At 37.6% G+C, this 27,785-nt stretch overlaps 1 protein-coding gene across 3 annotated transcripts; it reads left to right on the forward strand.

Moving 5' to 3' along the window:
• Positions 1-27,721, forward strand: LOC135681818 (uncharacterized). 3 transcript variants are annotated; one of them, XM_089111922.1, is made up of 9 exons: positions 1-94; positions 1,984-2,022; positions 6,814-6,859; positions 8,404-8,735; positions 9,861-10,196; positions 10,853-11,125; positions 11,745-12,047; positions 12,506-12,712; positions 12,899-27,721. In XM_089111922.1, the coding sequence occupies exons 1-9, from the start codon at positions 1-3 to the stop codon at positions 13,351-13,353; spliced, it is 2,085 nt and encodes a 694-aa protein (XP_088968048.1). In that variant the 3' UTR covers positions 13,354-27,721. The 3 variants fall into 3 exon arrangements, with proteins under 3 accessions (XP_088968048.1, XP_088968050.1, XP_088968049.1); XM_089111924.1 differs by lacking the exon at positions 12,899-27,721 and having other exon boundaries at positions 11,745-12,051; positions 12,506-12,634; XM_089111923.1 differs by lacking the exons at positions 1-94; positions 1,984-2,022; positions 6,814-6,859 and adding an exon at positions 6,870-8,217 and having other exon boundaries at positions 8,400-8,735.
• The last annotated feature ends 64 nt before the right edge of the window (positions 27,722-27,785 follow it).

The raw sequence follows: 27,785 nt of genomic DNA on the forward strand, positions 1-27,785 counted from the left end.
ATGATTCGGCGTTTAACGACGTTGACAAAGACCGGCTGTTATGATAAATCAAGAAGTAAAATGATTCTCATCGTCCTGATCTTTGCTGTTGGAGGTTTGTATATCAGCAAATGACACTAAGAAGTTTTCGCGGGTCACTTTTTCGTTTTTGTTGTGCTTAAGAGATCGTTTCTTTTCACGTACCCGAGAAGGGATGAGGTTAAGGACTTTTTGTTCATTTGTGACAGATAAATAATTTTGGTTTTAATATATGTTTTATACACACAGTTTTAAAAAGAAGGATTGCTTTAAGTTGTTATTCTAAACTGTTTCTAGCAGGCCCTAACCTTATCTCTATTCTGTGTCTTATCAAACTGTGCCCGAACTCCAACGTTACGTAAGTTTTGGATGAGTGAATGAGATGCTCAAAGATGCTCAAAAATTACTCCGAAAAACCAAAGGACAGGGGGCAGGCTTAAGGCCGAGGCCACTTTACATTACATTCAACCTAAGGTATATTTACTTTTTCAGAAGAGGTGTTTACATTTGATCGATTATACGGATCTTATAAAAAAGGAAACTTTTGACACATTTTAAGTGTGAACACTTTCAGTCATGTCATTATCAAATAAATTAGAATAATCCTTTTTTAGAATTGCATACAGATTTTCAGCAAATTGTTTGGAATAAGCCTATCTGTTAGAATTTCAAGCAGATTTTCTTTATAACTCGTCGGGATTTATTAAGGGAATTTTAATGAAAATGCTACTGAAGTCCCTTTGCCACTCAAATCAAAGATCCAGATTTGCCAATGAGCTATCAGCTATCTCTGCTATCAGGAAAAGACAAAAGAAATCAAGGACTAAGGAGCTTAAAATAATAAACCCTATAATCTAAAAATTGTTATAAGTTACTTCCAAATACAGTTCATGTGAGTTGGGCATAGATATTTTTCCTGTCTCATTGAGTTTTTAATGGCTATTTGGTTTTTTTAAATCAAAATGTTATTTTAATCTTGGCTATTTGCTTTGTTTTAAACAATACATTTATTGCTACAGACATTTTGCAAACATGATTTGCTGCAGAAAAATATTCGAAACAGTTTCTGAACTTGGGAAAGTTTAGCCTACTAGCCACTCTTGAATGTCACATAAAGCTTATTCAGTATTTGATGTTTCATCGACTATGCTTACCTTAACTACAAGTTCAAAGTCAATTATTTTGTGTTTTTTTCTGGCTTTGCAATTGACTTATTTGTTGAATCTTGGCCATGTTATGCCAAACAATTTGAACCTGGTGATAGAAGCATATTAGAAGAAAAACTATGAAAAAAAATAAGTTTACTCAGAATTTACTAACTCCCCTTCCTATATGTAACTCATAGCCTTTTCCAATAGCCTATAATGGACAACAGCCTATTGTTCAAAAATGGAGGGTCACTGGGGCTGCAGGGGTAATTGCCCCCTAGTTAATTTGTTAAAAAAGGCACTGATTCTTAATTTTTCTGACTATAAGGTCTAAATATATGGTCTGAATGAGTCCACTTATAGACATTTCAGTGTTGAAAGTTGCTGCTGGCGGTGTTTCATGGTTATGCAAACATCCATTAGTTTGGATCAGAATCATTTTTAAGTGAAACACCAGCTGTATTTTCTTAAAAAGCAGCTTTGCAAAGTTTTCAAAGCCAAGTGGTTTATATGATGAGTTGTATAGAAAGCAATAGAAAAACAGAGCTTTCTAAATTTAATATTTGCCACTTTTAATTAAGTGAATGTACTCAGTACCGTTTTAATAAGCATAGCTTGTAGTTTATGTTTTCTTCCTAGCTATGACTAGCCATTAAACATCAATAGGAAGAGAGTAGTTTGCATTGACAGAACTTCAAAAGCTTGTTATTCATTGCAACCATCTTGCCACCCATATCAAAGTTGAAACATAACTTTTTGTACTATTTTCTACTTGATTTTCTACCTTTTCTAATTTATAATATGTTTTCTCTTTCAGAGATCACAGTTGCAGCAAGCTTAGAAAAATATCCAGCAGGTGTGTATAGTTATCAATAATAACTGTCTAGATTCTTGCTGTATATAATATATTGGCAGCACTTTTCTTCCTTTTAAAAAGTTTTATTTGTACATATGATCTTTAATTACCCCCCAAAGGGAGAAAGTGAAGATTTTTGCATAAATTTAATGCTGTAAATTTTCAATGCTGTAGCTCATGTATGGAAAACCCTTGGAACTTGATTCAAACTTTTATTGAAAAATATGTTTAAAAGTCTTATAAAAATTCATTAACCTGCCCTTAAATGTGTTACACATTTATTTATGATAATATTCTCTCCAAAACTGGCCAAAAATGCTGCTATTTTATATATTTGTTTGAAAATACAGCACTCCTCTTATCTTAAGGATTGGTTTGATAAGTTCATTATTTGTCACTTGCAATATTGATTGTCAATGATAATGAGCAAACTTTCCACTAAACTTCTCACTAAAAAAAGTTGATGTATAGTGAATAGTGAAATGTATAGTGAAATGTTTAGTCGTCTTTAATATTGAATTGCATATTTCCGTTGAGATGTGGTTAATTCAGTTTCCTAATGTTTCCTGTGTTTTGCCATACCGACTTTGTATGAACATGCTTGAGTCCCAAAACATGACTGGAAATGTGTCTATTGCTGAAACATTTATTCCTCACAATTTGGTATAAAAGACGGACCAGAGAAAATAAAAAAATTTTGAGACACGCTTTGTTTGCCCAACGTCTGCCCTGGCAGTGTGCAAATTTTCGAGCCATTCGATTGGTTCCTTGGGAACATAATAGCTTTTTCGTACCTGCATGTAGAGGAATTACGATGCTCATAAATTACTTTTTAGACTTCCCAGTACCCTGTGCTTGTAGGCCATGATCTCACAATCAGCAACCCAATATCATTTATTTCCCGGGGGGGGGGGATAAATTATATTTGGTTGCTGATTGCGAGATAAATGCCCCCCTGGACCTTTTTTGAACCCTCTCTGGGTTCCTCAGGGAATCAGTTGCTCAAACAAGAAACTGTCCTACCTTTCAACAGCTCGATTTTCACCACGTTTAAATCTTTAAAAGAAATCTCCAAGTCTGCCCAGATCAAGTTTCATTCGACAAGCTCCATTAACAGGTCATCTTCTTGCCCTTTTCAGTCTTCTGATTGCGTATCAGGAATGAATTCCACGTCAATGTTGGCTATCTTTCTAGAAACGTAGGTCTAGAAACCTAGAAACGATACAAATGAACTCGAAATAGTTCCCGATCTACCCAGGACAGCAAAGACTTGTCAGTGCCTTTGAAAACATTGCATCACAGACATTTCCATTTGATCGCTTGTCAAATGAAAAATCTGTGACAGCGAATTAACAGGCAATTAAAAAGGATTAATTCTTGCTGCTTCCTACAACTTCAAGGGCATACCGGAAAACAAGGACCCAGGACCGAGGACCAGGACCGAGGATCAAGACCGAGGATCAGGACCGAGGACCAGGACCAGGACCAAGGACCCAGGACCAAGGACCAGGACCAAGGACCAGGACCCAGGACCAGGACCCAGGACCAGGACCCAGGACCCAGGACCGTATATGTTTTCGACGATGCACTCGCTGTTTCCCTTTATAAGAATACCAAGTTATAACATTGCATACCATGAACAATTGTCCATAAAATCCAAAAGTTTTACACATCGAACAAAAGACTGCACATCATTGTAAGGGGGAAATGAATCTGATTTTATTTCTGACCTTGTGTTGTTCAATAGGAGACTCAAATTAGAAGAACTGTCTCGGGACAGCGATTTATGGGTGTCACGATTAGATTCCAAAGAAATTTCCTTTCTGCTCTTTTTCAGATGCACTAGTTTCTTTTTTTTTAAAAGGAGACCGCTTTCACAAAGATGTAGTGGTATTTTTCAGAGTAGAAACATTTTATGGAATAGTAAACCTTTTTCAAATCCAGATCAGGACTTTTGACACAATGGTTCAATCTGAAATGATACAAAATCGCCTTGTTCTTGATTATAAGCGTGCTTAGCGCCCCACCCCAAAAAAACATTTTAGCCCCCTCACTCTTTAATATGCTCCGCGGTTCATGAAAAACATACCGAAGGGAGTGCAGCCATTCCTGCTTCTAGAGCATAGAAACGTTCTAATGTCTTGCTATTAGAACGGTCCTGGTCCTCGGTCCTGGTCCTGGGTCCTGGTCCTGGGTCCTGGTCCTGGTCCTTGGTCCTGGCCCTGGGTCCTGGGTCCTGCCTTAAGTTCCTGGGTCCTTGTTTTCCGGTATGCCCAACTTCAAGCAATTTGTAAAGCGAAAAGTCTGTTAAAGTTGTCGCTGCTAAAAGTCTGTTAAAGTTGTCGCCTTTATCGCGATAATCGCCTAGAGGAAACCAGGCTTTACACGATCACATTCTGTGATCACAAAAAATAAGTGATGCAAATGTGACCTGAATATGATCGTGTAAACCGGCCTTAAGAATTTTCAAGGTTATTTTTAGTTGCCTATTCAAATCAAGATAACAATTTGAAACCGTATTCCATAAAACTCATTAGGCAATAGAATATTGCTTTTGAATTACCCTGCGTTTCAGATCCAATAAAATTTCAACATTTTACAATAGCTCGTTGATGTAACTGTTGCTATAACAAAAACAAATATTTTCCCTACCAATAACCTGGCCAAATTCTCTATGGACAACGATATTGTGGCGTCCGATACAAGGAAACATGCAGATATTCAAAATACAAGGTTTACATTAATTAATTGGAGCCTCAAATGGGGCCGCTGAAACAGATTAGGCATCCCACAACCCCGCCCTTGTTCCAAGCTTTCAACAGCCCTGTCCATTTACATCTATTTTATCCATACAAACCCATTCCCAGATCAGGCACCCTATTTCTTCCTTTTTCCAACCCATATGGCCCGCCCTTCCCATAGCCACACTCAACTCCGCCAACTCTGACTTTATGCCGCTATGTACAGGTGATACACTTAACTCTTTCTACTTCTCCCAGCCCTCTATTCCGAGAGCCATGCCGTACCATGTTAACCCTCCTCGCTCATTCAATTAAAGTGCATCCATACACTCTACAGTACTACTTTAATAAGCACTCTGTGACGATTGCTACCTTTTGTTGATCGTTATAATATATATATTTTTTATTTGTATTTTCTGACGTTTGCAACCGTGATCCTGGACGCAGGATTGCGAGGGGTGCCTACGAGAAATGGGCATACCGAATTAAAGCCCCGAAATGTCCCTCGTGGGTTTCTGGCTGATGAGTTGCTTTTTATCATTTTCTACCCATTTTTTGCCCATTTTCTGCCCAAACACAGAAGGGGCTTACGCAAGGAAACCGGGTCTACAACCCGGATATAAACCGGAAACCGGGTCTATAATCCGAATATAAACCGGAATCCGGGTCTACAATCCGGATATAAACCAGAAGCCGGGTCTACAATCCGGATATAAACCGGAAGCCGGTTTCTTGGTCTACAATCTGGATATAAACTTTTCAATGGCAAATTGCTGCAGATTTAAAAGTTATGGTTGAGCACATAAGTTTTTCACTGCAGCTGTTTTTATTACACGGGTTTTTATTATTTGACAGATATGATTATTTCTACGATTCATCAACCAGTATTTGCTACTGCTATTAATCATATTACTGATTTGTTTGGAAGACGAGACCAAAATCCTATTGTATAGCTGCCATCTTTCTGTCCATTTGTCTGAACCAATGAGGAAGCATGATATGGGCATGCGCATTTAGACTAAGGCAAAATTTACATCTAATGGTGCTTCCTAGCATTTAATCAAAACTATTATATACCAGAATTTCGTTCTCACTCTCCTCGTGACGGCGCCCTTTCTCTGTATTTCTTCATTTTTTATTTCGCGACAAACTAATTCCCCTAAGTTCCAAGAATCTTCCTACCACAGAATATATTGCGCGGTGTGACAATAGTGACGTTAGCTTTAACTGCGCATGTGCATATGATGCAATATTTTGAAAAGCTAAATGCTGGTTCGTGTAGCAACCACTGATAGCAACCTAATATTGTAGCAACTTACTATGCGCAGGAGCATTAGCTCATATGACACATGTAGATAAACATAAAACATTTCATATTACATTTCGTTTCATATTTTATCTCCCATTATCCTGTTGAAGTTGATATATAAATTACCGTTCTGTTTTGTTTGGAATCCATGCGTTGCTCTATCTCCTTCACTTCTTGACAATTCGTCTCCCCGACACGATACTTTTATCAAGGATAGGATTTCGATAAAGGGCGAGCTTACCGCATTGGACTAAAAACAGCCAAATGATAGCGACACGAAAATGAATTCTAAACTTTACAATTTATTCTAAAAAACACAACTATTCAAGGCTGTGACCTTATGCCTGTTATCCACTCAGCGCATATTACGCTATGATGGAAATTAATAGGCGCACTGATGACAAATGCGCAAAAGCCCTTTCCTAGGAATTCAGTTTGTGTTTTTGTCATGGTAACATCTTAAAGAGGTTTTTTATAGACATAAGAACCTTTTAGATTTCCTTTGAATACTTAAACCTCGAGCTTATCATCACGATCTGTAACGCATGGATTCCAAATTGCTTTTCTTATCTCATAATAGAATTTCCTTATGTTTCCAACATTTGATTGTTTGATAACTTTACTGTTGCATTGAATAGCAGAACGTATGCTATCAGGATATGAACGCTACACCTGTAGAACTCTTTTTCTGCACTGTCGTCTTGTACGAATATAAACAAATTCATACTTGTGTTCTCGTAGATTTCACAAATGCAAGCTCATCAGAATGCAAGGAATGTTCAGGCATGTTAATTTTATTTATCTATTTGTTGATGCCTTTTTTTATGAATAAGAAGGCAATTGACAAAGTAATTTATTATTCAATATGATATTAGGAGATTGCTATGTATTATATCAATGTTTTATACAGTATAAAAACTGCCCAGTAGATTATGGTTAAAGGCAGTGTGTCGCGCTTTTCGTTATATTTTGTTTGTTGAATTTCGAGCGACCTCAAAATTAGAAAAGCGTGACAAGTTAGTACACTTGCTCAATAGCAAGCAAGATAGATTTCTCCATAACAGGTTTACCACTCGGATACTGCCTTGTAATATTTAATTTTTAAGTGATTAAGTGCCCTAATTACAGTATGTTTAAGATGGCTTTGAAAAAGCAAACATTTCAGCATGTCAGAACATAGACCGAAAATTCCATTTTGAAGTTTTGTAAGATTGTTTGCATATTTCAAGTATGTTTAAGAATGTCCCAGCTTTCGCATGTAGCCTGACCAAATGTTAAGTCTAAGGGTCTGTGAATAAATCTTGATCAAAGCATTTCTGTTTGTAAAGGGGCTGGAGGAGGCTAGACAGCCCTGTGAGATCGTTCTTACCATGCTGAATGTAAAATTAAAATGAGCTTCAATTCTGAACGAATGACTAAGGGAAGAATCAAACTAAAGAGTGCATTTGATCTAAAAGATTAATATAAAAGGTACAAAGAAAAGGTACTTAGAAAAGGTACAAAGAAAAAACCTTGGAATAAATATGTGATTATAAGCACTGAGCCAACTTTCGATGAGACACGAAATTATTTTCAAAAGCTTCACCTTTCTTTGCAAATAGCCAGCATACTGTTTGTTGCCAGTTGATTTATACTTGGACGATTTTGTGCATATATGAACTCTCTGTTTATCTGTTGTATCTGACTTTCTGGCTTGTACGATGCAAAACATTTGTATGTCTACATTATTAGTTGTCATTGTTTGAGATGATCGCTTCTTATTGCAGCGTTGTGGGTTTTTGATAACAATTATAAAATTTGAAAATGGCTTTAAAAAAGGAAAAAATTTGAATAGACTTTTCGTCTACTTGCAAAACTAAAACCTGCGATTCTGCTATCGTGCAGCATTTACTGGAAAACCCAGATTGTGCAAAAAAACACTAATGGCGACATGTTTCATTTTTTTGGTAAAGCCCGATCGTCATTCCATCTAGCAGTTTTGGAATCTATGCAAATTAGCACGAAAAAACCGCTATTGTGTAGACAAAAGAAGTTCGTTTTCTCTCTTGGACTCCAGTGTTAATTTTTCTTTAGGCAAGCGGCACTGATTGGGCAACTTCAACAGTCATGTGCTCGCGTTTCTGATTGGCCTATTTCGATCCACAAGTGGGTATATATATTTCCTAGCGTAGAGTTTTCGCTCTATGTTCTGACGTTTTAAACACTGAAGAGTCAGACGAATGCTTTAGTTTACTCAAATGCTTGCTTTTTTCAAAGCCATTTTCAAGTTTTGTACAACCAAAAGATTGTTTGAATTTTAAAATTGGTATCATTGTTTTTGCTTTTAGGAAGTTTACAGATGGAAGTCAAGCCAGCTGCTGCTTGGTTTAAACCATACGCAGAGTCATATGGGTTTCAAATGAGTTGTACTGTCAACAAACCAGCCAGTTTGTCAATTTGGTTTCATCGACACAACCAACCAATAGATGGTGCAAAGAGCTTACTGTTACCAAATAGGGGCAACCGTTTTGCTAAAGTTAAGATGACGAATTGCACGGCAACTGTTACCATAGACAAGTCAAGGATGTCAATATGTAGTACAGGGGAATACATATGTATTGCCTTGGATAATAATAAAAAGCAGCTGATGAGGAAAACTGTAGACATTCAGGCATTGATTGATAGTAAGCATTTCCCTTGCTTCTTATCCTTCATTATTTGTCATGACCTTATGATTCTGTTTATTCTTTCTATATTTACACTACATTAAAGTTGAAGTCATGACCCCATTCTGCAAGTGGAGGTGGGCTTGATAGCTTGACCTCTGCAGGCAAACAATTATATTTTCCTCAAGAATGAAATGACAATTAAGTCCTTAAATTATCGATTTTTAAACCAAATTGAATCTTGATGAGTCTCAAGAAGAGATATGTCGAGGGGGAGGGAGTTGGTAAGAAAAGAATTGTGTTGCCAGCATTCGAATTTGTGTTTGGAAGAAAATGCCAACAACAAAAACAAGTGACAAAAATTGAAAAAATTGACTTCCTATGTATTGATTATTATATACTTCAGTGTTCAAGGCAGATTTACAGCGAGGATTCAACTGTTTTACCCCTAGCGCATACTCTAACAGAACTATTGCTTACTTCCACACATCCACTGGTATTTGTGAGTACGTCGGGATAATGTCGGGGTTAGCGACAGAAGTGCGAGTAATCCGCATTGATCGCAAATCGGCACTGATCGCTATCACTTCGGTCGTTCATCGGGTTCAATGGAGCATGTCTCTTAATGTTGCAGCCAAATGCAAAACATCGAGTTCCTTTCTTGTCCATTGTTTAAAAATATTCTCCCGCATTTTCTGGTCTATCCGATATGGCCGCTGCAAATTTATTTTGGCTTCATTTATCGGTTCTTACAAAGAAAAGATCCTTCCATTGTTCGATCCAGTCTTTTTTAGGTTAGTGGTAATCAGAGCATTTTGGAAAAACCAAAGCAATGGGTAACAATAAAAGCTGTCTGTTAGAATAAAAAGAGCGAATGGACTGTATAAGTAAAGCGGTGGCTGTGTGGGAGTATGTAAGGTGTAAGCAGTGGATGCGCAAAAGTAGGCAGGGGTAAGTGGGAAAAGCAGGGAATTGGGTATAAGCAATGATTACCCGAGAATAAACAGGGAATCTTTCAAAAGCGAGTAGGGCTGTTGTTTGGAACTATATTTATTCGTAGATCTACTCTCAAATACTTTATTTGTCAAGCTTAAACTCAACTGATATTGTTGACTGTAGTTGAGGTATTGAGAATTTTTATAGGTTCGTTCTACTTCGCCCCTGACGACCAGTGTAGGCAAAGCACGAAGGAATTGATAGAAGGACTGTCGGTCAATCTCACCTGTTCCTATCTCTCCATTTCATTCACGCCATCCATTTCATTCAGACGAAGATGGCCAAACGGAAAGATTGACGTTATTTATGAGACCGAGAAGTACCTATATAGACAGCCCTATACTGGAAAATGTAACGGCAGAAAGCATCGTCTTCGGAACCTTACGATTAAAAGAATTAATGCGAATGACAGCGGAGAATACTTTTGTCGTGTAGTAAAGTTTGGTGACTGCCTCGTTGAAAAGGGAATCAACCTCAAGACACGTAAGTTGCTGAAAATGCATTATGCTTACTGAAAATCTGTTCAGTCAACTGTTGGTGAAACAAATGATGTATTTTCATATTTGATTTCTATGATGTGACGAAAGATTGCTGCAATTTCCGCAGAATATCATTTCTTTTAAAGGTAGGCATTGTGAGATACAGTGTATCGTTCCGTTTTGTTCAGTTACAAAACACATTTCTTATTGCTGATTTATTGCTGATAACACATTTCTGATTTAAAAATGCTTCTCCTCAGAAATTGTTCTTAGTTGTTAGTTTCACTTGTACTTTATGGCCCCTGATTTGTTTCTTCCGTAAGAAGTAAACATATGTTTGATTGAAATTTATTTGGCATTCATAAAGTCGTTCAAATTTATTTCGAAAGCGAAATTATCGCTTCATTTGAAAACTGATATGACTAAATAAATTATAATTGTAAAAAAACAGCATTCCTTGCTTATTCTTGCTTATTCCTTATTCTTGTTTGTATTGAAAGCCCCATTCAAAGTCCTCGGCAGAACTGTACACCTCATCTGGTGTATAGAGAAGAATGGTTCTAAGTTGCTACCCGGAGTTTCACGTATTTTGTAATGTATACTTTTTTGTCATTTAATGTACTCTGAAATGTATATGAAATTGTTTTGTCTCCAATACAGGTCCCTGCCGTGCTGGCTATCACTGCAATGTGAAAACAAATAAGGAGATACCATGCCCGGCGGGAACGTTCAGCAATGTCACTGGCCTGTTTTCACCATCCGGCTGTAAAATCTGTCCGCTTAACTCTTACTGCTCTTTGGCATCAACCGTGCCAAAAGCATGTCCTCGAATGTCCTTTGCAGCCGCGTATCATACGGTTTTGAAGATATTAGAAGGCAAAAAGAGCCTAGATCAGTGCAAAATTTGCCCGGTGGACCCTTGTGACAAATATGGTATGTAGAACCTATAGTGATGTAATTTTTGTGACATCCCGATGCCATTTATTGACGGCCTGGTTTAGAAGTTATTCCAAAGTTCTTTGTGCAAGTAGATTAGAATCCTCAGTTGATCAAGGGCTGATACCTGATGTTGGTTTTCATGACAATATAAAAAATAGAAATTCGCAGTGAACTTGACTGTTGCTGTTGATTTGATAAATTGTTTTATCAGTCACACCATTAGTCATTTTTAGTATTTTAGTGAGCATGAAACCTAGGTTTGATTTGGCCCCCGTCTCGCCGTCAAAATGCATATAAAAAGTTTGAATTTTGAGGAACAAGATGGTTGCCTACTCATACCTAGGAGTTTGGAGTTTTTCTGAAAAGAGGACTTTGGTTATATTTTTTAACTGCAAGTCTTTTTCATTCAACACCAAAAACGTGATATGGTCACATCAATTTTTTAAGGATTTTTTAAATACTTCTCCTAAAAGTTATGTTTTACAAGTTGTTATTGACCAATTTTGATAAGGTGGAAGATTATACAAATCGGATGAATATTTTTAGGCCTCAATCCACTCATTCTTTGAAATAATGTTGAAAATAGTGATAAACAAGCGATTTTATTCTCTAGGCCATAATTGTACATTTCTATGTAGCAAGAAGATTGTAGAAGGCAACGCTGGCAATCCAGTACAACTTGATTGTAAATTATCAAAGCCTATACTCGTAGGCAACCTAACATGGATGCGAAACAATGAAACGCTTTCAAACAGCTCTAAGCACACAATTAGACTCTCTAGCGACTCCTTTACGTTGGTCATACGCGAAATGAGGAAGAATGATGTCGGAGAATACATTTGCACAGGGGTTGAGAAGGTCATGGGGAACACAGTGGAAACCAAAATAAGGCTTACCCTCTCAACCAGTGAAGCTTGTACGTAAGACTGCTTTTTCAGATAGAACACCAAACCTCACTATTTCAGTATAATGTAGTATGCCCTTAAAAAAGCCTAAGAATAAGCATGAAGTCATATTATTGTCACTAAGAAATGTATCATAATTTCTTCAGAGAGCCATTTTTGCTTTTGTGTAATTCGCATGTTTTTTTCTTCAAATCTGTCCAGTGAAAGAACAATTCTTTAACGTAATCGTCCAAAATTACACATAAATTGAGAACATCTTGCTGCATAGCTTTCAAATGGAGGCTTAAGATTGTTTCAACCAACTTGTTTGTTTTTTAAGACTTGATATTGTTTCTATGTCATACCTATTAAGGAGCATGTTTTTTGGACACTAGACATAGCCCATGTTGATTTATTTCTGATTAACCCCCTTTGCAACATCACTTCCCGCTCTCTATCAACTAGCTATAAGCCATATCTTATTTTGTAGGGAGTGATGTAACGACTGTCATCGTCTGGGTATTTGTTGCTTGTGTTCTCATTTTGGCGATCGTTTTGCTATTGCTAGCAGTACGCCACAAAAGATCAAAGAAGAAAAGGCGCAAAAGTTTAGAGGAATGTGTAACAGGATCGTTTACAGAAATTTACCTACCAGATAGAAGAGCGGTGTTTTCAAGGATTCCTTCGAATGAATGTGGTACCTTTCAGCATATTTTATTTTTGTTTAGATTTTGTGTTTTGGCTGACGAGGTTTCAGGACTCGTTTTTAACATGGCACCTGTCAAGTATTCTCTCTTAAGTGCTGCCTACTTTTTGTTTTTCAAATCCATCACCCGCATTTTTGTATGTTCTTAACGTCTAAGACACACTGTCTTCTCCCTAGATTCAGAGCCTGATTTTGATGTCTTCATCTGCTACAGTTGTGCTGATAAAGTCTGGGTAAGGAGAACACTACTAACGATGCTTCAGAAAAGCGATTTGCGTGTTTGTATTGACTATGAGGATTTTGAGCCTGGAGAATTCATCATTAAGAATATCGCCGACGCAATATCAAGAAGCCGGAACACGATTGCCGTATTATCACCAGATTTTGTCAACAGTGACTGGTGTCAGAAGGAACTCAAAATGGCTCTGTCACATCTTCATAAAAGACATCAAGTCATTCCCATACTATATCGAGAATGTTCAATACCCATATTCCTTCTTGACCGAACATACCTTGACTGGTGCAACGATGACGTTAGAAAGACATTTTGGGAACAGTTGGTAAAAAAGGTAAATGGTAGTAAATGTACCGTCGCAACCATTGAAGCCTCGAAGTTGAAAGTGACCAGCTGAAATGGCCAGCTGAAATGACCAACTTAGATGGTCAACGATGGAGCCAAACTGTGCCACTTTTGAAGTGACTGAATTGTGTCACTTATACAGCTGTCTCCAACCGGCACTAAATGCGCGCTCTTTCAAAATGGATATCTCTACACATGGAAATCCACAATGTAAATGGACAATTTTGCTAGATATGTGTATAATCATCAGAAGAGCTTTTTAGAAACAAAGAGAAATAAAGTCAGAACGGTCGGGTATGATAAGTGCTCTCCATATGCAGTGATATGCAGAAAGAAATGGAGTCAAATAGCTTCACTTCTACTGAAGCTGACTGCTTCACTAACTGAGAGTCAAATCTGTTAGGGTCCTTCTGCTATTGTTCTTTTCAGCCATTAAGCCCTGGCGCTCGAATTGCAAAATATTCGACTGTTTCTATAGACATATTCAGCTGAAGGCATGCTTACGAGACACAGAGATGCCTAAGCACTTGCTGTGTTCGGAAGATTTTCGGCATAGATTTTGCAAAGTGTACCTTCTCGGGTGGTCTCAAAATCTACCACAATGTTTCATATAACTCTATGATATCAATTATTGTCTACGGAAACGCCGGAGAATTAACCAGAATACCTGGTACCACCAGTTCAAGGCCTGCATGGACTAAATAATCAGCCTTGCTAGCGTAGTTAGTAAGGTCTTGCGAGCGAATTCGTTGTAAAAACACCGTAATATCTATCACGCTCCGCATTACTTTAGAGGCAGTTTGTCAATCAGGTCACTCGGGTCGATGCTCAGATATGGTCGGATATTTCTATAGATTTTCCGTTTTATTGGCATATCTTTTCTAAGAGGCTATTGGCAGAAAATTTTCTATTCTTCTGTCCTGTATGCCTGTAAACCTGTATCCTTGAACGTAAACAAACTCTAACTCCAGCCAAACCGCAATCGTTAAAAATCTAGGCCCTGATTTCCTTGCCCTGATTACCCAAGATGCAACGCGCAACCGTGAACGGGTCTATTCCTGAGTACAAAATTAGCTTAATTGGCGCAATTCGTGATGAGATCAAACATTCTAAGTACAAATATACATAAATGTAATCTTGCACATCTAGTGTTGTTGCCCGGGTAACGGCCATTGTTCTTTAGAGTTCTTGTCGTTTTAAGCCGAAAACCCACTCTGGAAAAAGATCCGCGGATCGGATCAGATCGTGTTGTTCTGGTCAGTTCCGTTCGATCCGCGGATCGTTTCAGATTGGAATGCACGTTGACAATTATCTCCATTAGACCTTGCCTCATGACGCAAGTGCTCTATTGTTCAAAAAGTTCCAATTCGATTTTGTACTGTACCGGAACGGTACAAAAGAAGGTTGAAATAATTTCAACTTTTTTTCGATCCGTTTCGATCCGTCGCGGATCAGTCATGTGACCGTTTTTGCATCCAAAGCGCTTGCGCACCATAAAATCTGATCCGATCCGCGGATCATTTTCCGGAGTGGGTTTTTGGCTTCAGATCAAGGGTGGGCAGGCCATAGACTTTCTCCAAGTCTGTTTCGTGCTTGAGTCAGTGGCTTGAGAGAGGAGCATCTGTTTTCTTCCTGTTGACTTCTGCGAAGGAGGAGGACAGAAAGGGGGAAGCATTGGTCTATAAAAAGACTGGATCGAGCTTCTAATGTGACCAGAGTATCGCCATCCGAGAAGAGGGCCCCAGAACAGCCCGTGCGAGGAGACGGCCTTCTCTGTCACCCCTAGCAATCTTTTCAGCTGCTCGGGCTTTGTTCTTTTTCAGCAATCATACACACAGCATTAAAGCTCTCGCGTATCCATATCGTTGAAGTATTGGTTTTGAGGAATGGCTTCCCGCTATTGTTTGGGGCCATCTACCTTTTGAGATTGAACGGGCTTCAAACTTAGGTGTTTCGAGACAATAAGGAGCTCGATCCAGTCTTTTTTAAAGATCAGTGGGGGGAAGATACAAATTACAGCACATATTGAGAAAAGTAACGTTGTTCTGCGTTACTATAATTTGATAGTTGTTCATTGAAAGATGCTTTCATTTCTGCTTAGCCCTTTCTTGCCCGACTCGCTATTTCATGGTACCAAATGTTGTAAATTTGACCCCCTTGTTAAAAAGATTGACCTTCCCTGTTTTAGATTTTTATTGATAAAGCCATTTAGAAGCTATTGTTTCTGTTTCAGTTTTTAAAGAAATCTTTTGCGAAAGTTTTGAAAGTAATAACACCTCTCGATAATAATACTAGCATAAGCCTTTCTATTTTCCGCAAAGCCACGAGTGCCTTGTAGACTATCACATTCCCTATTTTTGCCAACGAAAAATTTTCCCAAGATCTCCTATTTTTCTCATAGAAACAATTCCTTCAAAATGCGTCAAATCACTAAAATGTCGGCAGTATCTAGACATTTTATGTAAAATTTGACAAAAGATGCTTTTCGTGATTTATGGAACGAAAAGAATTTAAACATTATAGAATGATGTAAGGAAAGCTTTAAGTCACGTATATTTAAAAGTATATTTAAGTCACGTATGTTTAAAAGTCAGTACTGGCTCGAAAAAAGCGTAATTAAAAAGTAAATGCAAAGTTAACTTGAAAAGACATACTGAAAGTTAGTGGAGTTGACTGTTGTTTCATAATAGGTTCTCAAATGGAAGAGTCAAGCAGAGAGCGAGAAAAATTCAGTTCCTTCTCTTCAAAAACGCTTGCAAAACCATTTCTAATTTTATTTTATATATACTGTATATATCACTGTTTTTGGTGTTGTAATTTTATTCTGGGTCATTGGCGTTTTAGTACGAATTTAAGTCAGTTTTGGTTTAAGTCTGGTGTAGTACGAATTTGCTGTAGAATTAAAGAAAAGGGAAGAGTGTAGAAATAACATTGGCATTTTATTGTAGATAATGCTATTCAAGATTTTAAAGTAGTATATTGAAATAATTATATTTATAAATGTAATGTCGTTGTAAAAAGTAAATAATTTTGGGTGGTACAAAATTTGAAAGGCTTTGAAAATGGCTTTGAAAGAAGCAAACATTTTCAAACACAGCCAATTCGATCTCTTTTGTGCAAGTTTGCTGAAGAGATAACTTTCAAACACGCCACAGAGCCGTGGAAGAAACCCTTTTATTTTTTTAGCTAGGGCGTATAACAAAGAAATTAGAATGAGTATCTTATGCGTGATACGTTAAGCAAAGTATTCAACTAGATAATAGAATTGTTTTAAAAAATACCTCTCGTGCATGTGAATCCGTTCACACGAAATCATTTCGTTAGAGCAATTTATGTAAGGGTTTGAATGTGTCATGAAAGCATAAAATGGCTTCCCTTTTTGTATTTTCTTTCCCAGCTTGCTTTCGAGTCAAATCATTTCCATACTAACATTGCCTCTATAGTTATTGCCCTAAACCTACATGTTCCATAAAGCTACATCTTAACCAATAAACGTGTCTGTTCCACATAAATCAAAAAAAAATATTTAAAATTTTATTTTTTTGCTAGGAAGACCTCTACATTATGAAGAGCATGACAAGCGCCCTTACCAACTTTGAACCCTGATGACGGTTCATATCTGTCATTATTCAAACTTTAGAAGGCGTAGAGCTTGATAGACACCGTTTTCTAACCATAACTCTTCATGAAATTAACCCCTCACTTGCACAGAACGTTATTTTTCTATATACTAACAAGTCATAGCCTTATTAATGGACGTTGTTACTGCCATTTACAGAGAAAGCAACGGAAAAGTTTTTGCAGAACGCAAGCTTGGCTTGTAATAGATTTGGACTACTCAATAATTTTCGAAAACGAGACATTTCCTTTTAAGCCATATGTACTGAAAACATGTGAACTTGCAGTGCAAGTAATGCAATATGTGGCTCCATTATGACTGTGGCTCTCTTATTATCACTACACCCTGGAGGTCATGTAGATATTGTTTTTGGTATATATGCCACACCGTCTAGTATTTTTAGAGAACCAAAAAGCACTTGTAGCTACTGGCAGTAACCCATTCTAACGTATTGCAATATTTCCTTTTGTGACTTAAAACTGTTGGTAGCATTTACAACAAATTCGAAACTTTCAAGGGCAATCCAGGGGCGGACTGGCTGGTCGGGCTATTCGGGCGATCGCCCGAAGGGCCGGTTGGTAAAAGTGCAAAAAAATAAATTAGCTTAAAAAGTGAATGCGAGGCAAAAAAGTATACCCACGCGTTAATCTGTTTGCCTTGAATTTTCAGAGACTTTGTGGGAAAGAATAAATATACACACTCCTTCAGGGAACATGTTATTGACATTTTGTTATATTTTCTCTTGACGGTATTTCCTTTTTGGCGACATATTTTAGTGTAACATCCCTGTTTCAATGCGATACATAAAGCCCCGGCAAAACGACTGGAAATTTGCACTGGTCACACACTAGACATTGCTCACTTGTTCAAAGTATGGACATCAAGAAAATATTGGTTATGGCAAAACGACTGAACATTGTCCAGTGAACTTTTTCCTTGTTGAAGAATGCGGGTGGAAAAACTGGCAACAGGGCATCTCTTTACCTTTGAAAATACACTTTTCATGACCCTAACCGTTTTATCGTATGAATTAGAGTGTATTATTGAAAAGTGGCTAGGACTGCTAGGTTCATCAAAATCACCGTCCTCGTGCTCTCTGACATCGCTTTCCTTATCGGAACTAAAGCTAATCTGATCAGAAGATTCATCGTTACTAATGAAATGCCTTTTTCTGCTATTGGTCGAATTGAATTTTCACGTTGTTTCCGTTTCGTTTGCGTTGTTGACTAGGAAAGTTTGTTGAAGATTTGAATATGGGAAATAAATTGACGCCAAACCCAAACCATTAATCGATTGCGCGTGCGCGAACTGGACAATGTTCAGTAGAGTGGCAAAACGACTGAACAATTTCTGTACAACATCAGTGAGCAAAAGAAATTTAGGCCCCGTTCACACGGGAACGATATCGTTCCGTTCCGTTCTTCTCCGTTCCGAAAAGCGGAACGCTCAGGGGTTGTGTTCACACGGGAACGCTTCAAACGACATCGTTCCGTTCCAAAAAGTGGAACGATAAAATAAGTGATACGAAAAGTGGAACGGTACGCAATCGTTCCGTTCCGTTCCCGTGTGAACGCGCAGAACTGGTCCAGAAAATGGAACGATAAGAGTTTTGCCCTGGGCGCATGCGTCTGTGTTGTTGTTGAGGGAAGGAAAAGGTGACAATAATAAACTCAACGAAGAAAATGGAGGATTTCAAAAACACCATTGGCTGAATCTCGCCGTTAGTCCATTTAAAAGATTCAACACCATTCTGCAAACATTGGAATTCCTTCCTTTTAGGGTTGGCTTTAATTTTCTCACGAGCTTGCTTATTTTCGGGCGCTTTTGTATTCTCAATTTATTCAAATTGCTTAAAAAATTCAGAGATAGCTCAGAGATAAATCGAAATGATGAAATTTATCTCAATTATGGACATGCGCATTAAAAATCATTTGATTATTTTGGCGTGCAAATTGCAGAACGGAACGATTGCGTTCCCGTCTGAACATAAACAAAAATCGATACGCAATCGTTCCGTTACCGTATGAACAGTATACTTTTCCGTTCCAGAAACTGGAACAAAAATGGAACGGAACGATTGCGTTCCCGTGTGAACGGGGCCTTAATCCTGTCCACTGAACATTTTTGGCTGCCTTCAAAATCGACTGAACAACATTCAACATCGCTGAACAAGACTAGACAAGGTGGCAAAACGACGCAACATTTACGCTGGACATTTGTCCAGTCCATGTTCAGTGAAAATGTCAAGTCGTTTTGCTGGGGCTTTTGCTTGAAGCTGGTCATGTTTTTCCCTAAGCAAAAGCTTTTGCTAAATGTAATAAATTTAAAAGTCCAAAAATTAGAGTTCACTAAGCGATTTGCTCTGTGATGTGAAGTAATGAAGAGGACATACGTAGAACAAGGAAAGAGCAAGAAGACTTCAACCAAAGGTGGTGCACAGAAATTTCGTGAGGAAAAGCTGCGAGATTTAAAAAAGGATTCGGCTACGATACAAAGCTTTTTTTATCAAGCAAAAGCCACAAACGTCACAAAAAACAGCAGGGTCTTGCTCTTGCTCCTTTCAATAAACTCATACAAGTTATGGTAAATTTATTAGGCATATACTATCATAAGTCAAATGGCCCCCTGCCCAACAGGGGTATGGTGCTACACGATAAAATTTCAACAGGGGTGCCCATGTTTTCTTTTTGGGGTCAGAAATTGACAAATCGATATTTTGGGCTGCTGAAAATCATTGTGGTTTTCCGGAGGATTAGAAAATTATTTGTCACAAGTTGAGTGTGATAGAAGCTTTTCCACTTTAAATATATAAAGAACAGATTACGTGGTAATTTTTCGCAGCCAAACCTGGAGTTCTTAGAAAAACACCTGTTAGATGACATGTAGAACGATCACATTATCAACAAATAAGTTACTGTATTTGGAAAGAAAGTCAAACCAATGAGTTAAAATTTTTGCTTATTTAGTCAGCAAATGACTTATTCAACATGTTCTGTTAACCAGCATTCATCAATGCACAAAATTACTGAATTTAAAAACTTGTTTCCTTACAGACTAACATTTACTTGCATTTTCCGAGGAGTTTTTTATTTGCTATTTTTGTGGGCCGGTTTGATCAAAATTTGCCCGGGCGAAAAAAATTAGCCAGTCCGCCCCTGGGGCAATCGACAAAGATTTTCATGAACTTTTACAGATTTTCCTATTTCCTAATTTCCTAGTCGATTGAAGTATCACACGCTTAGTAACATTAGCATATGCGAGGTTATTCCCCAATTTGAAGGAAGGCTCTTTCCCCTTCTTTCACTGAGGCTCTGGCTACCAGAGTATACCTCTGCACGAATGTTCTTATATGTTCACTTTACTCTTTAAAGCAAAATTTTACGTAGACATTTCTCTGTCGAAATTTCCTTGCATAATAAATATGCATATTAACAAGGATGCACTAAATGCTGTAACCAGTGTATTTCGAAGATATAACCCCTCGTTCGACATTTCTCCTCGTATTAGACGAATTACAAGTATGATTCTACCAAACAACTGGGCTGACACGTTTTTATTGTATTCTAGCAAAGGAGGAAATGATAAAATGATACCTTTTTCTATAACTTTCTTGTGTTGTAGATTAATTCTATTCAAATGACATAAGGCTTTTATAACAGCTTTGAGCAAAAAGCTATAGGTGTACGCATCAAGCAACACAAAGTTACACAAATACAGTACAAAAGGATAACAATGACAGTAATTCAGCTTTTAGAGAGAATACTTTATTTTATCAGTTCTATAGAATTTTACAACACAATCTTCTTACTAAAAACGGGTCATAACATTGACATAATTGACACATGTTTGACCTAAGTAAAAATTCACTAAGATAAAGAAACATCAAGTAATGTTTCGAAACTAAACATCGACCTAGGGGATCATCGATTTTGCAACACAATAGCAGAATTAAAAAGTTTTGGTAAGGGGAAACATATTTTATCAAATTGATATTTCTCAATTAATTAGCAGAATTTTATATCGTTATTTTATGCATTGTAAATTTTATGTCGATGAAGTCATTCCGGTAGTTTCCAACATCAGCCTTCGTCATTATGCCCTTGCTCGTTTCTCTTCAGTCTTTGAGAAAACTGTACTTTCATTTTTTAAATTTGAAATGTTGTGCATCTGACTTAAGCTCAAGTGAATTAGCTATATGTATTCTGCATTTGGTTAATAAAGCGAGGTTCCACCCAAATGCAGGCTAAACTTCTTGAGCGGTGATTTCTCTGCGTTGTAATGTAATGAAATGTAAGTTGGTAGGCCTAGAAGGGGAGTCAATTTATGTAAACATCTCGCCTGTTGAATTGTGTTGCCCCTTTTACTCGTGCAGATTTTCTTTAAAATATATGAAATTTGAAGGGATCTTTTAATCATAAATTGGCTCATTGAGAACTTACTGGCTTTCACCTGGACCCTATTGGGAATTTATTTCTGCCCTAAAGAACTTTCAAGATCCTGGAATTATCTAGAGTTGAGTAGCTTTCTTTCTTAATGTTACACAAAGGCGTTGCTTGTGTCCCTTACTTTCTGACGTACCTTCTGCTACTTTCTAGGCATGCATGTCCATTTATCATAGCCAAACATTTAAGTGTTTTTGTTATTCATGTCCATTCTGACTCGCAATACGTTAACATTTGTATTTCTATGCATATCTTTAAAAATGAGCGCGCACGTTCGGTTAAGCGAACGCTATTGAACAATGAGATACGGCAGATTATTTCGCTGTTTATTGGGAAAAGCCACAAAGAGAGTCTGCAAATGCTTTACCCTGGGTACCAGAGCCACAAAAAAGCTTCTCCTCCTCCCTCTTCTCTCTTCTTCGCCTCCGCAGCTCTCATTATTTTTTGCTGCCGTTAAATTGTTGTGACTCTGGTGCCTAGGGTACAGATGCTTACGCTTCAAAAATATTTCAATCGTCAATGGAAATGCTGTTTACAACAACGCTTTCAACACTGTTAAGCTCTATTGTCATCTCTGATGAATAGCATATTTTACTCCACCCAAATTGAGGTGCGAATGATAGATAATAGAGTACTAAAGTGTGACGTCATCAAAAATTTATTTCTTGAATTTCTCAATTTTGACCACATAATGTGAAAAAGCGGCATAAAATACCTCTCAATTTGCATTATCAGCAAGATATTTTTAAACTTGGGCGGGATATGACCAACGAAAGCTTTCAAGTTTGCTAACGGATTACTGTTATTCTGGCCTGGTCCATAAAGTTATGAACCAAGACCAAATTCTAGAGGTTTGATGGGGCAAGATACAGTGCTCATGTGGCCATATCTCAGCCAATTTGTGACAAAATCAACTGATTTTGCGTGTTAAGAGGTATTTCGTGATGCTCTCAGTTTATGGGATCAAAGTTCAAAAATTCGAAGAATAGATTTTTGTGACATCACTTCGGGACTCTATAAAACTCTGTTTATACGTCATTGATTGCATAATTTGTTCAATTTTATTATCCTTGCCAGTTGCCACTCCTACTTAACTTCGTTTACAAATACCAAGCTTCTGATGAGAAAACGACTGTTGATTTTTAAATTTTATAGAGGCTATCAAATTACTCATTTTATTTGCCCTAATTGTAATTTTGTAGCCTTTTTTATAAATTTTCAAAGGTGTCAGCCAATTAACAAAGGAAAGAAACGATCTTGAAGTTTTCTCTTCGAAAGATTCAAGTCAGTTCCAAAACGTGATAAATTTGTGTTGCTATGTCCACAAGAAGAAATAATTTATCTTGAAAGTAGGTATGTGGTCTTTTGTTTGCAAAGAAAATAATGCACCTCTAGAGACTCAAGTCACATTAACGTTTAGCAAAACTGATTGCAAAGACACTTTCAAAGGTGATAACGGATGTCTTTCATCTTTCCTGTCAAGCAATGTGATTGTTCTTCTTTTCAGTCAAGTTCCCCAGAGGGACGATCCGCACACTTGCAATGGTTGCAGTTTTTTATGCTCACAGATCGCTAAGAGCATTCAATCGCAACTTTGATGAAGTCAGGCACGAAAATGATGTCAACTATTAGAGAGCTTGTCTCTTTGCAACTGTCATAATATTTTTACTACTGGTTAATCATGGAAGGTAACACAACTTGTGAGTTTCGATCTTTGTTGGATGATCCTAAAAATGCGACTATAATGGGCATTGCAGGCTCTGTAATCGCACCGATAGCAGTAATATGTAATATGATAACACTTATTGCTATAATCAAGTTCCACAGGCTGGAGAAAAAATCGCTACTTAGTTTTGCAAACATATCAGCCTGTGCACTATTAGCAGGGCTGACACAACCAGTACATTCTTTATTGCTATTAGGAGAATTTCGTTCATTAAGAACATGGTGCAAAGTTGCAACTGCCTACGAGATAATTGAAGATACACTGCTTTTTTGCTTGTTTTTGACAGTCTGTTTTGTCGCCTTCGAGCGTTACATATCGATTTTCCATCCATTCAAGCAAGATCAACTTTTAAGAGGAGGCATAAATATTGCTTTTATCGTAGCGATATGGATTATATCAATATCGAATGCGTTAATATTATTCTTTTGGCATCAAGCTGAATTCATTATGTCATTTTTCGATTTGATTCTCACATTGATTGGCACTCTATGGATATCCGTCGTTTATTTCAAAGTTATACTTCTTGTCCGCTCGATAAGAAGAAGAGTGGCAGACAGCGAACGCAGATTCAGTACACAGTCACTACCGAGACGACTTCGAGAGCATTCCAAGCGCACGTGGCCGACTGTGATCGTGATATTCTTCCTTATTGTGTTTTTCCTTGTACATAATGTCGTACACATACTCAAAAGTCTATCGCTTAGACGTAATGAAAGCCCAACTTACAAATTCTATTCAAAGATGCTTGCCTGGGTATGGCTCTTATTCTTGCTGGTCTCCACAATAACGCCAGTGACCCTGTGGCTCAGTAGCAGTCGAATACGTTGGTTCCTGCGCAGGTTCTGCATGGGGTGTTTCTGCCAGCAGGATGAGCTGACATCAACTTATGAAACAAGGGATTCAAAACTTAGCAAATTCATTGGACTACTTCTGTTAGCGCAAAGGATTCGCTCAGAGCAAAACAATAATAATCTACAAGTAAGAAACCCTGCAATAATTTACAACTCGGGGATGGCAGTATCGAAACCTGATGGTGAAGCTGATCTGAGCTGAGGCGGAACCAGATACCCAGAATCAGAAAATTTCAACACTTCCGAAAGTTCTACGAAAATTTTCTCGCTGGAGAATCAATTATTTGCAATATTTTCTGAAATAAGGCATTCGAGTGATAACCATCGTGATTAACGTTCTTAGAAATGCCCCTTCTGGCGTTTAACGATTTCCCAAACGTTTAGAAAAAACTAAAACCAAACGACTCGTTTCACTTTAGTTTCAATCAAAGGACACATTTCCACATTAAGTGGTCAGGGGGCTAAATACTTTTGGCAGTTGCTAGGAGGCTTAGTCCTCTTCCACCTTTATCTTTGGTCGTATAGCTGTTTTCCTCGGTTTTTTATTCCAAGTTAAGACGATGCTCTTTTTTAAAAGAGTTAAAAGAGTCCGAGGAAATTTGATTTTACTGCCCTGTGTATAAGGCTTTTTGGCATACCTTACTGAAGAATGGAGATGTTCCACCTACCAAATTGCACTTTGCAAATAACCAACGTTTCTCTTGACTAGCCCGTAGAGTTGTTAGTGTAAGTTGCTTAACCGACCCTCCCGAGTCAGTAAATTTGAACCAAATCTGTTGTCTTTTTCTCACTCAATTTCAAAACACTTTTGTAAAGTCTCAGACAATCTAATACTCTGTCACTCGGATATTAACAAAACTTCTGTGTCATTAACAAGACAAGAAACAAAAACAATACAACAACACAAAAGTATGACGATTAATTGTCATCGAACGTTTGATTTGAAACAAGGTAAACATTTAGAAAATCAGTTTCCTCGCTAATGTACTTTTTGTTGTTGTAGTAAACAGCTTTTTCAACGAGACTCCAAATTGCTCAAATTACCTGACTCGTTACGGTTCCTAATTAACTGGTTGTTTATCAAAAAGGATTTAACACGGCTTTGTGTGTCTTGAATCTTTCTTTTCTAAAAACAAACATATGCATGGTTCTCATCTCATTTTCAAAATACACAAATATATGTACGTTTTTCACTCTATGCCAGAAAGAAATGTCTAAGTACACAAATCTCCCTCAAAATCAATTTATCAAAAGTACCAGACGTGCTAGAGCAGACGTGCCATTTTCAGTAATAGAAATCCAGCACTTTCTTTTTGTGAGTTGATCGATGTATCTTTTATAGTTTTTGCAAGCAAATGTATAGAAATTTGAGCGGTTTCGTATTTGGTTATGGATTAGCAAGTAATGACAAGTATGAATTAGTAATTTGGTCGTGTCTCTATGACTCTTAATCTGAGGATTAGATAGAAAATTGGACAATACAGCATGGCAAAACGCAATTAATATTAACATCTTAAATGTAAAGAGATCAGATGTGTTTAAGCACACACTTCAACATCCTTATTGTTTGTAAGGAAATTATTCAGTAACCACGCCGATAACTATATTTGCGAAATCGTATATTAAAGCCACGAGGTTTTGAATTTTGATCACATAACACGGAAAAGCATGTTTTGATTTTTCTTTGGTTGATAGTTTGCCAGTTTTCAAAATAAATAGCTTTGTATGGAAGCTTCATGCAGTTAAACATCATTCTTTCTACTATAGGGAGCCAGCTTAATTTTAGGACGTGGAGACATATGTTGATTTGTGCCTTTGCCAAGGGCGTGATCGCTAAATTCAATCTTTGATAATATCAAATAGTCTACAGGTTGCTTTCTTACCAAATGCTTTCCGAAGCATTCTGATATGATTTCTTGTAAGTGGTTTGACCAGTCTAAGTTTGTATCTAAGTAGATGCCAAGTAGACCTGCGTTACTTTCTAAGTCAATCTAAGTCAAGAAGTTTTCCACCAAGTGACAATAAAAGCTGGTATGTTGCTCAGATGATGTCGATTATACAGTTGTTTAGAAGAACAGATGAAATACTTGTAGCGTCATCTGCATATTAGATGAATTTAGATGGTAGGCATTCTTTAAGATCATTATCATAGAGGTTGAACAACAGTGGGCCTAAAATGGAACCCCGTGGAACAACAAAATATGTTGTCAAAATATGGAAGTAGATTTCCTTGAGTTAAGTTGCACCTACTGTTTGCGGCCACTGAAATATCATAGTGTCCAGTGTAGAAATTCTCTTGAGAAACTGTATTTGTGCAGCGTTTAGATGAGGGCATCATGCAAGATAGGATCGAATGCTTTGGAGAAGTCAACTAGTACGGTTATCGATAGTTAACTTGCAATCGTTACCTTTTTAATATCATCTCACAGCTTCTGCAAAGTCGTACCAGTCGAGAAACCCTTCCTAAAAACTGTGACTGTATCTTTGTACAATTTTTGTTGGTTTATGAATTCGATGAGCTGTTTGCAAACAGTTCTGATGAAATAAATTAGAATCATTTCGAGGTTCTGGTAAACTGTTTATGAACTGGGTAGTTTCAGTAATTGGAATTGCCTTCTTTTTAAGTGTGATGACACTGGCAATAGTTGCAAAATATTTATTAAGCTCAGCAGGATTTAAATCAACGCATTTTGCTGGTGGATGCAAAACGCCATGGATTATTTTCCATAACTCTTTCGGGTTTTTTTTAAAAGAGTCGTGCAAACTTTTTGATTGCACGTTTGGTTTCTTTAGACTTGTCCCATAAAGATGAAAATTGTGACTAATGGGCTTCAAAGCGGCTTATGTTTTGCGAATTTTCTAATTTTTAATCGCAGGATCCTTCATCCAAGATGCATTTGGGCTTGTAACCTTTATTCTCCTGATTGGGACATGGTAATTTTGTAAAAAAAATTGGTAATTTTGACAGTTTGTATTTGATGTCCCCCGTTATCAGTATGGCATCGTCCCAGGTAGTTTTTATATATCAAATCGTGTCCTCAAATTTTTCAAGCCAGTCATTGAATGGGAGCAGCTTTCTAAACGATAAATGATACCTGCCGCACCTAGGTCGTTTGGTTGTCATTTGGGCGCTGTCTGCAACTAAGCTAAGCAAAGGATCCCAACTTGTGTAGACACAAAGAGTTCGTTTTCTCTCGTGGACATCTAGTTGAGAGGTAAGCTGCTGCTTATTGGTCAGAAATAAAGGCCAGTTTCCACTTGATTCGCACTGGTCGCGTGACGGAGCGAACGCACTTCTGAGCATGCGCAAGACTCAACTTTCTCTTTCGCGATGAATGCCCGACCATTGGCCGAGTAGTTCAACTTAATTGAACTACTGAGTGACTGGTCACGTTCGCCGATTAGCTGAATTGTCGATTCTGGCTCTCAAACCGGCTCTTAAAAAAACAATCCACCGCACCGTTCGTCCTCTTATGTTACATTCGATCCGCATCAGAACATTATCCGGCATTTAAAATCTGAGGTTGTCGGACGAAAATTACTTCAGTATTTGTTCGCTTTTCCGTGCTATCTTCAAATTATTTCTCTGTATAATTTCATACCTCCAAAAAATGATCGTGGAAAGTTTCCTACCCCTGTTAAAGGTCTTTTACCATGAAGAACTGTTTTTAAAAATAACTGTTCTTTAAGGGACACTGCCTTTAAGAGATTCATTCTTTAAACGTGTCCTAAAATAAGATTTACATGTCCCTCTATTTTAAGCCCCCCCCCCTCATCAAGCAAAAAATTAAAATAAGCCCCCTGTCTATTAAGCCCTTTCCCCTCTTTAGCCACTAATGTAAAACA

This window comes from Rhopilema esculentum, chromosome 12 (assembly GCF_057945365.1).
Source record: "Rhopilema esculentum isolate cy_ngs chromosome 12, ASM5794536v1, whole genome shotgun sequence".
NCBI lineage: Eukaryota > Metazoa > Cnidaria > Scyphozoa > Rhizostomeae > Rhizostomatidae > Rhopilema > Rhopilema esculentum.

What these genes read in the sequence shown, in the direction of transcription:
- LOC135681818 (XM_089111922.1), top strand. Translation starts at nt 1, where the DNA reads ATGATTCGGCGTTTAACGACGTTGACAAAGACCGGCTGTTATGATAAA. An exon ending in CATTCAGGCATTGATTGATA is followed by an intron (nt 8,736 to 9,860) that starts GTAAGCATTTCC and finishes GAATTTTTATAG; the next exon opens with GTTCGTTCTACTTCGCCCCT. An exon ending in GATTCCTTCGAATGAATGTG is followed by an intron (nt 12,713 to 12,898) that starts GTACCTTTCAGC and finishes TCTTCTCCCTAG; the next exon opens with ATTCAGAGCCTGATTTTGAT.